The sequence below is a fragment of the Mesocricetus auratus genome, unplaced genomic scaffold, assembly GCF_017639785.1.
Source record: "Mesocricetus auratus isolate SY011 unplaced genomic scaffold, BCM_Maur_2.0 Super-Scaffold_100004, whole genome shotgun sequence".
In the NCBI taxonomy this organism is placed as follows: Eukaryota; Metazoa; Chordata; class Mammalia; order Rodentia; family Cricetidae; genus Mesocricetus; species Mesocricetus auratus.
The window spans coordinates 37977969-37993387 of NW_024429189.1; the positions used below are offsets into that span (position 1 = coordinate 37977969).

General features: G+C 44.1%; 1 protein-coding gene across 1 annotated transcript in view; it reads right to left on the minus strand.

The window, feature by feature from the left end:
* Positions 1–1042: 1042 nt before the first annotated feature.
* Lrp2 (LDL receptor related protein 2) overlaps positions 1043–15419 on the minus strand; it is a 144535-nt gene continuing 130158 nt past the window's right edge. The window contains exons 68-79 of the mRNA XM_040745510.1: positions 14939–15067; positions 14063–14283; positions 13252–13428; positions 11088–11207; positions 9071–9161; positions 8259–8326; positions 8006–8123; positions 7714–7843; positions 6901–7002; positions 5286–5414; positions 2625–2696; positions 1043–2469 (exon numbers count right to left, since the gene is read on the minus strand). Of these exons, the coding sequence (XP_040601444.1) occupies positions 2311–2469; positions 2625–2696; positions 5286–5414; positions 6901–7002; positions 7714–7843; positions 8006–8123; positions 8259–8326; positions 9071–9161; positions 11088–11207; positions 13252–13428; positions 14063–14283; positions 14939–15067 (1516 nt within the window). The 3' untranslated portion in view covers positions 1043–2310. The remainder of the gene's footprint in view (positions 2470–2624; positions 2697–5285; positions 5415–6900; positions 7003–7713; positions 7844–8005; positions 8124–8258; positions 8327–9070; positions 9162–11087; positions 11208–13251; positions 13429–14062; positions 14284–14938; positions 15068–15419) is intronic.

Below are 15419 nucleotides of genomic sequence, written 5' to 3' on the forward strand. Positions count from 1 at the left end.
CTTGTAACAAGCTTGGTGAATGTGAGTGAACTAAATTCCAAATGAAGACGGGAGTAAAGATAAAGGACTGAGCTATTGTACTTGAAAGGTGGAGAATTAAGAGAGAACGCAGCCAACCCTTCCATCTCCCTGCGAAGGTCTGGGAGACCGCAATCACACACGCATACTCAGTTAGCCAAAGGTCTGCCTTGGCCAGGACTGGAGTCTGCCTCTACCACATTAAACAAAGGAGACATGGATTCTCCTGTAGCTATCAAGTGTGTGTATGTGTGCTTTTGTGTGTGTGTGTGTGTGTGTGTGTGTGTGTGTGTGTGTATGTGTGTGTGTGTTTACAAATGAAGTCTCATTGCCTTCACTGTCTGAACTCGGTTCCCTTAAAATATGATGAAAGGGACAAAATACTGTGCCAAGATAAGTCCCTTATCTTCCAAAACTGAAGTGTCCCTCCCAATACAATTTTCACAAGTTGCCAAAAAAAAACTTTAGAAGTGACAAACCCACACTTGCACTCTTAGAGACTAACACTTCTGTTTTCTTTGTAGTAAAACTCCCCACAATGTCAGAGAACGATCGGGACTTCCCATTGTTCTCCAGAAGTTCTTCCAGGAAAATGATACAGTTGTAATAGGCTCCAGAGAGACTAACAAATAAGCCAATTAAGAAGACGTCCGGTGTAGCTGGGCCTAGGAACTGGAAATAGAACAATCTCACATATCAACTTCTTTCTGGTACTAGACGCTGGGAATTGCACCAGTGGGGGCGGGCTCCCCACCTTTCTCTGAAATGTTCTTCGAAGCATCCAGAAAAGATGTGATTCCGCAGTTCTGTTCTCCACACTGTGACACCAAGACAATAAAACACAACCAACCCTTTTGTCATGTCCACTTCAACTTCAGATGAGATACAGGATCCCTTTCAGGGGTCCAGCTAAACTCTGAAATGCAGGTCATAATAGTCTCCACTAAAAAAAAAAATGCATCAAGGAGAAGATGAAAGGGACAAGGAATAGGTATGACAAGAAGAATACAGAACACCAAAGACATCTGATAAAATACACATTTATTAGAAATTTTCAGCAGCATCATTTCCAGTTTTTTTCCTAATCAAAGTAATTACAATCGGTACTCAAAATATGAGCAACGAAGTGTTTTGAGAACTGGAGAATAAAATAATCAGTAGTATATTTCATTCATTCACTCCCCCACCCTTCCATTAATCCACTGTTTAACACGTGTGCAGCGTCAGCACAGAGAACCAGGAATGCTACTTGCTATGGAAAGTGTATGTTCATGCCATGGTCCCTGTCTACTCAGAGTAGCTGGGGTGTACAGTACATCCTGACATGAATGCACAGGCTTGGGTAAAGACCTGAAAAATGGCTCAATAAGAATGCTTTCCCTTTCTATTCATTGTCAACTGAGGAAATAAATAGTCAACATAATAACATTTTGCACACAGAAGCAAACACCCAGGTCAACTGGTATCTGTTTGGCACCCTACCTTATGGAGACACAGGTTTGGTTTCAGTAAGCCAGCTACAGAATTCCAGTGACGAAGGTAGGTGACACCTGAGATGCCAAGGCAAGGGCGAAAGTGTTAAGTTGATTTAAGGTCCGTCAAGCAAAGGAGCTCATTCAGTGAAATACAAACTCAATGTGGGGCATGCGGTGACAGAAACAAATGCTGACGTGGCAACTAGGGACACAGCACATTCAAAACGTAGCTGGGGTTAGAAGACAGAGGTACACAGAAGGGTCCAGCTGAATACTTTTGTACCGTCTGTGTTGTCTGAAGCACCTACAGTCTATGGAGCCTCTACTAGTACACTTACTAATCAAGTTAACATGTAATGCTGAACGTTATTAATTTAAGTGCTGATGTTAAAAAACGGACCCATAAATGAAGCTTGGACGCCTTTCCTAGATTGCTTTAAAGGAAACATGAGTGGTACCTTCTTTAAATATATAAGCCAACTCCTTATTCTTCAGCTCACCAACCCACTCAACGGGTACTTTCATTAGCAAATGCAAAGATGTGATAATCCTTCCAAAATTTACAGAAGTACAATATATTCACAGCATCACTCTCGGACAGCATCAGTGCAAGATATACACACAGTACCTCGTGATAATTGTAAAACTATGAGATGGCATGAGTAAAAAAGACACACAACACACTTTCAACCATAGGCAAACAGAGAAAAATATATTTTTTAATAAAGTACTGAATGTCAACTTTTTTTTTCATTTGTCTGTAAAAAATATATGTGCAAAAGTGAGTGTCTAATCATTCCCTAGAGAGCTGTCACGGCTATACATCGGAATCTTCTTTAACGAGACTGGCAGTGTCTTTAAAGGTGTCTTCTGTTGCAGTGTAGCCTGGAGTCGAACTTTTTGTTGAAGTTTTAGCAGGGAGAGAAGGAGACGGAGGGGGGGCCACAGCCACGCCTTCCTTTTGCTCACTGTCCATCTACAACCACAGCAAGACACAAGTCAGTCATTTACATCCCAGCATGACCAGAAACAGTTCTGTTTGAGGACTAACCTTTGCCAGTTTGCCCAAAATAATCTCAATGTGTGTCAAAGCAGTGAGTGTCTGTGCTTAGAACAGGGACTAAGAGTTACCTCTGCGTAGATAGGATTTTCAAAGTTCGTGGTCTGTTTGGGTTTTCGTTTGAAGATGTTCCATTTTGTGCCCTAAATGAAAAGAGGAGATGGCAGGCTTTCAGTATTGGGGTTTTCTGTTTTGTTTTCTTCATGGGTGTCTTTTCCTAGCTGTACACCTAGCTTTTTAAGTTCTATTGAAAAAGTAACTTAAGGGTGTGGCTTAAGTAGTATATTGTTCAATTCCTCTTCTGGTCCCTGGACAGTAACTAAGACTCTCTAAGCTGTTTTCTTTTTTGTTTGTTTGTTTGTTTGTTTTTGGTTTTGGTTTTTGGAGACAGGGTTTCTCTGTATTGTTTTGGAGGCTGTCCTGGAAATCGCTCTGTAGACCAGACTGGCCTCGAACTCACAGATATTGCCTGTCTCTGCCTCCTGAGTGCTGGGATTAAAGGAGTGTGCCACCAATGCACGGCCTCTAAGCTGTTTTCATGTAGCAATTTCAAAACCCTTCCTTGGTGTGAGCACACAGCTTGTGAATCTGGGACCATGCCATCTAGAAGATTTGCCATGCAGCTAGTCAGGTACAGAGCATCCAAAACACTAAGACACTCAGAGCAGCCGAGAAGCTCAAGAAAAAGCCAAATTGTATCTCCTGTCTCCAAAAGTATGGCTTGGCCAGAATATCCCCTCTCGTTCCATCACATCCATTACCATCTGTTGCAGTCGCTGTAGTAGTTGTGTAACAACTGACATTTACTGAGTGTTACTGTGAATTCTATGAGGTTCCGATTTTATCTCAACAATTCCTTGAGGCAGGTTTTTCTGTTCCCCCAGGACAACACATACTGAGTCACAGCAAGACAAACAGCTAAATTCTGGTAGACAAGCAAGGAGATCCATGTACTGAATAACCCAAAGACAGTTTTCCCCCAACACACACACACACACACACACACCAGTGGGTCGGCCCCACCCTACTGAAAAGGTGGCTGTAGTGCTGGCCACCTCATTGACAGGTTCCCCCTACAGGCCGTGTTTGTTAGATAGCCCGTGTGTTTTACCTGTAGCACATGACTATGGAAGAAAGGCAAGACCCAACCCACACAACTCTTCTGTATGCCACCAAACAAGGGAAGAGACATACGTGGAGGCCAAAGCCCTGTATTTGGAAATGTGAAGTCAAGTGGAAAAGACCAACAGTCATTGTCTCAGTCTGCAATAGCTCCTTGGAAGTAATTGCTCACAGAGGAATGCGGTCATCCTCGTTTCCAAACCTCCTAGGGAGATCCCAGCAACTTGTGACAGGACTGAGCGACAGGGAATATTTTCTGCGTATTTACTAAGAAAGCTAAACTCGTGGGACTCCTTTGGACGTTACTATCCTCAGTGAGCTAACCAAGCCCTTCTGTTCTCTTCAGTTAAGTGACTAGTGTCCCAGGGGTCACAGATACAGGATCCCAGGAGAGACAGTAGAGAACAGAATGTGGAGGGTCTCAGCCTGCACTGATACAATCACAAGAATTCATGGGCTGCAAAGATGGAGCTGAAGAGCAGGGCTGCAACTGGGGAAGCTTGGCTCTCATTCCCAACCCCCCCCCACACCCATCCTGCTTCTGGGACCCGAGGTGTCAGGGAGACATAGCAGCTTCTTGCTACATTACCCCTCCTTGCAGGCCCAGCTACCCCCCCCCCCCCCCGACTAAGGAAGGTCACTAGGACCTGGAATGGACTAGAAAGAAAATGTCAAGAATAAAAACTAAGTGTGGCACTGCTTCAGAGAAGAGTGAGACCCAGGGACTGAACATTTGACATTCGAGTATTCTGGGGGTTGTGGAAAACAAATCTTCAATGTCCACTTTAAAATGTAACTTAAAGAGGAAAAAATATCCCTGGGAAAACAGTAAACCAAAACTTCCTTCCCGTGTGTGTGTGTGTGTGTGTGTGTGTGTGTGTGTGTGTGTGTGTGTGTGTGTAAGAAGCATTTTTTTCTGAGTCATACTGACTTAGAGAAGACGCTACTAAACCCTTCTGAGCAAGGATCATGGACATTTAAATGCTGTACAGTGTTTTGTGTCAAGAAGCACTATCATTTCCAATTAGCTCATAGTTCTCCTAGGACAGAGAACTCCAGAACCAAGCATGTAGACTTGGGATAGTTACATGTGTGTTTGCTAAAGTTAGTAGTCACTATGTACTAATACAATTTATATAAAAGATACTTGTTGAATTATAGCCCAAATATTCTATGAAATGCAAAGATATAACTTATATAATAAAGAAAAATGTTTCAAGTAGTGTTGTTTTTTCCCCCTCTTTATGTCTCCAGCACTGAATACTTTGCCTGGCGCATAAAAGGCAATAATGTCTGTGGGATGATTAGCTGTATCTAGATTTAGAGGAAGAGGGACTAAATAAGTAGCGTCACCTGGTGGCAGATATTGGTAATAGCAATAAAGCTGCAAACAGTGCATCCTCCAGGAAAGGGTCTTCTTATGAACCCTCAACACATCACTCCCTATTCATGCTGTGTAAATGTCTCAGATTTGATGTCCTTTTTCTGAAGATGTGCTGGATCTAGAATTCTGTTTTCCATTCTTTGTACATGGTATCCCATGGATTAGTATCAACCCAGATATGTCAAAGCTCTTTGCAAATTTCTTTTCATGAGTCGGTTATCATTACCTGAATTTCATCAGCACCTGGGGAGGCTGGCTTTGGCTCCGGAACTATCTCAGAAGGATCTGCAGGACTTCCATAATTCTGGTTTTCCACATTTTCTGATGCAGTCACCTGTGGACTTACGGATGGTCCCTGTACAATTTTGAAAGAATAAGTGACTAAATGAATTTTGAATGCTGTTTGCCATCTTGTTCTCCACAGACAGGGTCAGCTACTCTTTAAAATCAGATATGTGACTCCCACTTCCCCCAAATAAGAGCAGTAACTATGAAGTCACCTAATGTATCAACCCTGGCAGGCAAGTAGGCAAAGTAATTCTCTAGACTCTTCAATCCCACTGTTGACCATAATTTATCAAAAGATAAATAGACAAATAAATAAAAGAATAAATGAGTAATCCAAGGACTGCCTAAAAGAGAAAGGACTTTAAAATATGGGCTTTTTTTGTTTGTTTGTCTGTTTGGGGTTTTTTGTTTGTTTGTTTGTTTGTTTGTTTTTACGAGACAGGGTTTCTCTGTATTGTTTTGGAGGCTGTCGGTCCAGCCCAGCCTCAAACTCACAGAGATCCACCTGCCTCTGCCTCCCGAGTGCTGGGATTAAATGTAATTCTCTTTCTTAAGCCCAAATCACCCTGGCTATATGCATTACAGGGAAGATAATATACTCCTTTTTTGCGTTTTACATCACCATTTTTTTCTTTTTAAACTTGTGTGTGTTTGTATACACTCCTCATTTTATATCATGTGAAAATACCAGACGAAATGTGTCGTCTCTGCTCCATGAGCAGGTAAGATTCTTTCAAGATTCAAACATTTTTGCCCTTCAGTCCTTTAATCCCAGCACTGGGGAGGCAAAGGCAGGCAGATCTATGGGTTCAAGGCCAGTGTGGTTCCAGGACAGCCATGGAAAACCCCAGTCTTAAAAAGCCAAAACCAAAACAAAACACAAAAGCTATTTTCGAGAGAAACATTTCTATCACCTATATTAAAGAATATACCATGCTGAGCTTGAAAGAAATCTAGTTACTAGCAACTATTGAAGGCTGTTTGCTGGAGCTGCTTAGGCAAAGGCAGCACAGGTCTAAAGGTGGGCTGTTAATCCGGGCTAATGAAAAGCACCGCGTCTGTCTCGTCTCCCAGATTCTCTTAATACAGAGTAATAACAAGTCTTCACCAGGCACATCTTAATTTCAGCCCTCTGTACTTCTCAGGACAGGTCATCCTCCCACCTCAGCCCCTCAGAGCGTGTCCTTGTGACACCTATCTCCCCCTTATTCGTTTCTGACATATTTCCCCATGTCTGTCATAGTACCCTGTGTCTCCTGGGTCTCTAATAGACTCATACCCCTTGCTCAGACTGACTCAGAATGGCTGAGCACAGTGAACAGCCCCCATAGCCGGGGAGCCTCACATCTCTGCCATGAGGCAGGGCTCTGACTATTTTCAGGGCTGTAAACCGGGGCAGCTTTATGGCAGTGGGCAGGGAAGCTGAGATGCAGATCACTGTGCTTCCTCCCATTAGGAGGGCAGGTTAGAGGCCTTGTGGAACAAACATTCCTTGCGGAACATTCTGAACACAGAAAGGTTTCAGCAGCCACGATGGCTGTAAGACATCTCACCTGAGCTGCCAGGGCCACTTTGGGAGTGCTGTCCTTAGCCGCATATGTTGGATTCTCGAATACCACAGGCTGCTTCCCCACCTCCATGATGAAGTGTTCATTCTGGTGGGGGAGGAGACAGAGAGGTCACACCCACGGATACTGCTTCAGACAGAAAGGTGTCTCCCTCCTACCTGGATGCATACCACACTTTCACTAAGTCACCCAAAATATGAGGGGGAGGGAGAAGCAGCAGAGACCCATTGTAGCAACCCATTGTTTCAGCTAACAAGTAATGAATGAGGCCATTTGCTCCGGAAAACACAAATACTCTTCCTATAGCTTAGTCCTCTATGGTCCTCTAACGCATGTAACTCACTCTGGTTGGAACAGGAAGAAAAGGAAGGATGGTAGAAAGACAGGAAGACAGGCCGCATGGGGAATATTGTTCTTCCAGGCGGGGTGGGGAGGGAAGGTTGGAGATGGAGACTGAGGCACTAGGAGTGCGTTTTTCAGATTACAGAAAGCCCCCGCTGGGCCACAGCTGTGCAAGGCTCATCCCTGAGTGTGCCCCTGCTCCTCATAAGAGGTAGGCACATCCCTACCAACACGAGAGTCCAAAAGGACCAGAAAGGATCAGTTCTTGCCTATCTATAAATGAATACTTAGAAGATGGTAGAGTCATAGTTTCCACCAACTCTATGGCCTACAGAGGACAGACCGTGTTCTTCATTTTAAGATCCCCAGGATTAGTTTCATTCCTTATAAGAAGGGCTTTTTCCATAAGTTAGTGTAAAGGAAAACATCAGGTAACCACATAGAAGCTCCACTCACCATTGCCATGGATCTGTCAATAATTGTCTCTGGGCCAAAAGGAGAAACACCAATGTCCATGCTAACGTCTGTCCCTGATCTGAAGGTCACGCCATTTCCATTTTCAGAGGGTTTCGCAAGGCTGCTTAAGCTGGAAGGAACCAAAACAATGTGTTGCATTGAGTGCACATGTCAAAAACACAGTAGCAAGCCCCCCACCTCCTGAACACACGAAAGCACAATCCCAGATATAACACTGGAACAAGAAATAGGGGTCACTTATAGAAAGCCAGGTCAACACACAGAAACTGACCTTGGCAGCTTGGGTAGAGCGGGTAAAAGGGAGCCGGTTTTTCTGTAGTGAAAAAATCCAAGGAGTGCCAGAGCCCCAATGATGATGACGATCAGGAATGTCAACAGCACAGCCATTGCTGCACAGAGGGCAGAAACAGAGAGTCGACATCACCACCATGACCAGGAGGGCTAGAGCGGCTAGAGCCTGTGAGCCTTCAAAGCCGGGGGCAAAAGGAAGGTGGAAGACTGTGACCCAAATTCTGGACACTTACTTGTCCCTGGTGGGATGCCTCTCGAGAGCCCAACCTCACAGTATTCTCCGTTGTAGCCACTGGAACACCTGGAAGCGAGAGGAGACTGTTCAGTCGCCTTCTTGGGTTCACATGCACACAGGCAGAGAGAGCTGTGAGCCGGTGAAATGCGTGAGGAACAGGCAATGAATGCAGATGAATGCAGCCGGCATCACACCTGCTTATCCTGCCAACCTAAGAGCACTGCTCTGCCCGGAGTCCAGAGATTCACTTATGGTGGAGTAGCTTCTTCTCTGCACGTCTCAGAGAGAAATGATGGACACGCTGGCAGCATCCCATCCTCCAACAGCTTTCGGGAAAGCGACTATTCCTCTTGTTCTGTGACGAAGGTTTCCCACAGGCTTCTTCACTCCAGACTTTGACAAGTCTGCTTGTCACAAGCCTTGTATTAAGGCATCTGCCTCTCCTGTCAGTTAGTTGCTCTCCCATGCTCCTTCCTAAGCCAGCATCCCAGGTTAGGTGGGAGGTGGCATGGGGAGACACACTGTTATTCTTTCTCACACTCCTCGCCCTTCCTCGTGACTCTGCCACTCCCGTTTCTCTTAGAAATGCACATGGGTGTTTGAGCCAGATCCTCAGCCAAGGCTTGTGCCAGGTATGGTTTGGGAAGCATGGCCTCACCTCCTGCCGACTCCCCCAAAGGAGGACAAGCCGGTTGGACATGGAAACGGTGAACTGGGCAAGCCTCCTGCACTTATTTTCCCAGCTGTAAAGAGCTCCGTATCCCTAGAAGAGCCAAAGCCTGCAACTGGGACCTCAAGAGTCAGACTTACTTGCATTTGGGGAGGTCATTCTCATCAAAATAGCAATTTCCTCCGTGCATGCACCTGCATGGGGGAGGCATGGTGATGGGAAGTTCGCTGGCTGCAGAAAGGAAGAGCCATGCATGGGTTAGTCAGCCACAGGCAGCAGAGCACTGCACCATGCAAAACCTGCCCAGGACTGAGGCGCAAGGGGGGAGGGCAGTGTCAGGTCTCCCTGCTGAGCTATCACCCGCTCCCTAAGATAAATGGACTTCCTAAACAGTGACTGATAGACGCTTCAGAGTACTGTCTGCCTCTAAGCAGGAAGGAGGTTAAACCCAGAGCATACATTGTGTCGCCTGAAATCCCCCAGATTCTCTTCTGGGAACCATTAAAAGCAAGAGTTTAATTCAGACATAGCTTGAAACTGCAACCCAGGACTCCAGAACATCAGCAGAGGACAGGCAAGTGACAGACACACAGATGCAGACAGGCGGGAAAGCACCCCGAGGGAAAGCTAGCCGGGGATCTCCTCACTGCATTACTGCTCCTGGCTCACCCCTGGCATACTCCCTGGATGTGTGTTCTATTTGATGGGTTTCTCTACCGTCTGGGCTCTGTAGGTCTCTACTCAAAGTTCCCTCTACCAGAGAGGCTAGGCAAACCAATCATGCCAGCCCTGTGCCTATTAAACGTACTTTAGCCACCTGTCCTATTACATACTTATAGGGTTCTTGGTTTATTACCCTACTAGCAAGTAAGCTCAGTGAGAGAAGGGATTTGCCTGTTTTACTCACTTCTCTTGTCCCTGGAACTTTCAGTCATACCTGGTATAGAGTAGACATCTGATAAATGCCATTGAACTAACTGATAAATTCATTAGCAATAGGCCACGTCAAGACCCTACATATGCAATGTCTGTTATCAATCGTTAACTGGCTTACTTTGGATAAAGCTCTTTTAAATGGCAATCTCACAGAGTATTTGTGTTTGCCCTCATGTATTGTCTGTGCACCACAAGGTTGTAGCACCCTCAGAGGCCAGAAGAAGTTGTCAGATCCCCTGGGACTGTTGTCATTATGTGAGTCAATTGGGAGCCGGGCATTGAACTTGGGTCCTCTGCATAAGCAACCAGTACTCTTAACCACTAAACCACCTCTCCAACCTCAAAGCAGCAGAATCTTAACAAAAACTCCCCAAGAATACTGGGGTGAGCACAGGGGCAGAAGAGCACTTTCTCCAAAGGAGAAACCTAAACCGCTTGCTCCCCCAGCGGTAGGAACTGTTTATACCTCTTAATTTGCCCACCACTTTTCAGGAAGCCCCCAGGATGTTAGCCATAAAGCAGGCTGCAGGGTAAACTGCAGGATGACTTTCTGATAGCTTACTAGGCAGAAGATATTGGTTAGGGACAGTAGTTATTAACTATTTAGACGAGCCACTGAAGAACGGGTCTTGCCAAGAGATTATGCACAGCACTGCAGGAGAACCAAACCACAGCATCCACACCCACCCCCCAAGCCCCAACCCCCACCGCCTTATTCTAGACTTCATTTCTCAGCAACACAACCAACTTTCAAAATACAGACCTTAGATAGTTAAAAGCAGGAGGATCCTCAAGCGTCCCCCTCCTATCTACCCCAACCGTCCCCATGCTACTTCCTCCCCCCCTCAGGAAATGGTTCTCTACCATGAGCAAATTCTGGGACAAAGGAAATCTACTGTATGGAGAAGAAAGGAAGGAAGGAAGGAAGGAAGGAAGGAAGGAAGGAAGGAAGGAAGGAAGGAAGGAAGGAAGGAAGAAAGGAAGAAAGGAAGAAAGGAAGAAAGGAAGAGGGAAGGAGGAAGAGCCTTATGGAAAACTTACTCTTCAAAATGTCTTTATAACACAAACGGCAACATGGCTGCCCTGCAGAGTCTCACCCAGCTCTTCTCACGTGTCCCTCATCCCCTTTCCCAGTTAGTTACTCCTAACTCCGCCAAGGTCACAAATGTAGGATACTCTGGGCTACTGAAGGTTCCAAGGCTTCCCAGTGAGTATACTCACCTGCATCACAAGCAACGGTGCTGCCAGTTAAGAAGCCTGAGCCTTGGGGACAGGCACAGGTGTATCCTCCTGGTCTCAGCAGGCAGAGGTGACTACAGACCTGCTTGCAAGGGTTGGGCACTAGAAAATAGATGAGATCAAAGTTAGGTCCTGTTAGGAGACTGAGTATGCCTAGTAACTGGTGTGGCTCTGTATGGCACTGGCAAGCCCCAAACAGCATCCCAATGCTTCTAGGTTACATGTTACCTAGATCCCCACACTCATCTACACTACCAGCTATGCTACCCCACCAAAGTGGCACAATATTCCCATCTGATTTCTTTGCTGTTCACAGCCTCTATCATTGCCACTGATCCCTGCTGTTGGAAGGTGAAGAATCTACCCGGTTCACACCCAAAATTAACATCTATTGGTGCTAAGCTATTTTAAATGGCTCAGAAGACCAATGGGTCCCAAGTCTTATATAGCAAGATTTGTCATTACGCAAATCTAGGTGGGTCATAACATCAATTCTAATCAAAGCCCACCCTGGATGAGTTTTCTAAAAAACTTTCCGGGAAAAATTAACGAAGGGAACTTATCTGATTTGACAGAAGCTGGGAGTCACTCAAAATAGTGAGATGAAGCCAACTAGTACCATTTAAAACCCCGTATAATCCTAGAATCATCTGAAATGTGCTTCTGTATGAATTGTGAAGGAAACAAGGGTTAAATTAGATTCATGTTCCCTGGATCCATTCTCAGACTAATGTTCTGTGATCCTGATTCTCTGCCATCCACAGTACAATAAAATTTGAGAGTAGCTCAAAAAAGCCACTTCAAAAAAGCCTCATTCAAAGTCTGCCCCATTCACTTTTTTGTCGGCCTTCTGGAGTAGAATTTTTTGAATTTTAATATGATATAGAATGTGTAAATTTAGATTCTGCCTCAGAAGTTCGGGGAGTGGAGAGTCTAGACATCCCACTGCTAACCAATCCCATCTGATGTCATCGGTCCTCAGCAGGCACTGAGTAGTGAAGGACTGGGGAACTGGTTTCACATTTCCCTGAACCACCAGAGCTCACAGTGACTGAGAACTTCAAACACCCGCAAGTAAGGTGCAGCAAGCCACGCTTAACAAGGTCAGCTAAACAGTCTGATACACGCTGAAATCTGAAGACTCTTGATCCAGAGTGAATGTCAATCTAGCACATTTGGGATGGAGTAGACACCCAAGCCTTCATCTCTAGTGAGTATTCCCCCAGCTGGGACCCAGAGCTTCAACTGACAGAAAGACAGTCCTCAGACTGTTTTAATCTGAGCCAGGTCACCAGGACACTGAAGACACAGACTATTACATTGAGTTTTCAGGTGACAAACTTGGAAAAACCCATCATATAAGACACTCAGGGAAGCTACATCCTAGAACACACATAGTCCACCAATGTAAGTTCCTGGACTTCTGAGCTCTGAGCTGTAATTTCCTGAGGCTAACATGGGGCCTCAGAACATCAGAGAACTCTGTCCTTGATTCATAAATACAGATTAGATGGGAATGACTTATCCAAGCCAGAGCCAGGACAAAGACAGACCACTAAACCAGATGAGAGGAAAAAACAAACAAACAAAACAAACCTGAGCTTTGGATTGGGTAGAATTAAGCTTAAAGGCATCACATTACATATATGACAAGTTAAGCAGCAGATCAGGTTATCTAAGGAAGTAACCTGGCACTGGATAGTTTGGTAAAAGCTCATTTCTTTCCTCATTTCAAAAGTATCCTTTCATTTCCTTCCTACAATGCTATCACCTGTAACGGTAGGAAGCGGTACAGAAATAAGAGGGGAGATCAACATCTTAAACTGGGGTTCCCAAGATTGAGTACCTAGTTTTGCCATTTTAAGAATGGACATTCACAAGACAGACCTGCTTGGTGATTTCTTAAAGCACAGGTGTGGTGTCTGCTAGATTCTGGGGATCTAAAAAGTTTGTTTCCCTAATGACAATGATTTGTATAATTTTATTCAGCCTACAATGTTGTCTTTCTGCATTCAAAATGTTTGAAGCATTCACACAAACCTACTCTCCAATCATGATGGTCATCATCCACTAAGCTACAGCCATCCTTCCAAAGCATGGTGTACAGTTCATCATCTCATCCCAAGATTGCAAGATTGCTTATTACCTGACTTGTTGTATCTCAGTTGATGAAAAACTCGAACTTGAGTGAGCCAAGGGTTCACCACCAGCACTTTCTCTTTATTTCCTTTCCCAAATTTATTCTGTCTCCACACTTCTCCCTTTTCCTTAGCTACCCAGTAGAGCTGGTCTTCAAAGATGTCCAGGCTGAACGGCTTCATTGCTGCTTTCCAATAGTGGAGAAACAAGACAGAGTTAATGAAACAAGGCCCAGCACTACTGCGGCTGCCGTAAGTAATAGCAAGTACACTTGGGCAGACTTTCTGAAAGGGCTACATGGAGAGTTCAAGATCAATTAACCTGGGTTATTGTAAATGGTCTGACTTTAAAGGTGCTGATTTTATTCCATTTTTTAAAACAATGTGATGAGCTGAGATCCTCCCTGCCCTGCCTCCCACTTTGAATATGAGACAGCTGTGGCCAGTTAGGGGAAATGTGCTACGCATTGCATTGTTATAGCTCCGTTTTGGATTTTAGATAATAAAGTAAAATACTCCTTTCCTTCTACATGTTTCTAGATGAACACAAGAATGGCTAGCACATGGGAAATGAATGGGTCTAGAAGCAGTAGGATGTAGATTATAAGGACACATATGACTTAGCATGTGGAAGACACAATCTCAGAGGGACCTTTCATTATCTGATCCTGGTACTTGAAATTATGAATTCATTTGAATTTAATATAGCAGCTGGGAATTGATGGGAACAAATTTGAGGAATTCCATAAACCATATCCTAAGACACATTATAAATCTGTTAGACAATGATTAATATATAAATTCTGACTCATTCCTAACCTTCATTTAAGATTAGTCTTCTGTCAGTCCCATCATACTTTATGGTTTCAATCACATTTTCTTTGGAGTCACTCCAATAGATCCGGTCATCATTCAAATAATCTATGGAAAGGCCATTTGGCCAGCCAAGGTCCTCAGAGACCAGAACACTGCGATGTTCCCCGTTCATCCAAGCAGACTCAATTTTAGGCTGTTTTCCCTGGTCAGTCCAGAACATAAGCCTGTAACAGAAAATGCCTTGGTTGAAGAATCTCACCTAGTGGTGTTCGCCTAGTACTGTGGCACAGAAGTGTTACCGATGGTACAATCAACAGTTTTCCTGAGTGTGAGCTATACTATTTCTACAAAGATGTCTCTTTACTTCCAAAACATGTTACACATAAGAAGCAATGTTTGATGTTGAGGTCAGGTCCTCATTAGGAGTTAGATCTTCTCAGAGAAGCACATTTTAAACATCACTGCTGAATGGAAGACTAAAGAATGTTCCATATACAAATACAAGACACTGGTCCTGTCCAAATAGGGAAAGTACTTGTATCTACTTAAAATAAGGAAGAATTTAGATGTCACTACACAAAGGCTAAATATCCACTTAAATGTCAAAAATGAAGAGGAAAAGACCAATCTAGTTTCATGGTAAGGTCAACTACCAATTTCTACAAATAAGCAATGTATATGTATGAACATGTCTTTTATGTATGTTTATGGCCAATGTAATACAACCAAATTGCCATTTGAATTTCAATGAAGATATTGTTTAATGCATCCAAATGAAAGTGAAGAAAGGGGATTCATGTAAGCAGATGGATTCTCATGTGTATCCCAAAGTGTAAATTCACCACTAGAAACTACATAAGCAGCCCTTCAAATACTTACCCTAGCTTAGGATTCACAACAATGGCACCTGGTTGGTCCAGGTCAGTGGTAATCAGCCACTTCCGGTACCTTCCATCAAGTGTAGCCACCTCAATTCTTTGGCTCTTGGCATCTGACCAGTAAATATGCCTGAATGTAGAGGAACATGGTTAAACAAAAGAAAACTCTGCGCCAATCATTTGAAAAAAATATGAAACTGAGAAAATTTAGTTTGTAAGTTCTGGCCAATGCAACAAATTCTCAGATGCCTGTAAACTACTCAGATACTGTATCTGTGCTTGTTGTGGATACAGCAGATGCACTGAATTTTTTTGAGTCACACATTCGCACAGGCAGACTAAGGCATGTGACTTTTAATTGTTATAGCCCATGAGTCTCTTCCCCTTTGGCAAAGAGTCCAACAGTGATCAAGGAAAATTGAGCACCCATCCCAAAGATGAGCATTTCAAAATAACAATCTCAGCAATGCTACCCTGCCGGT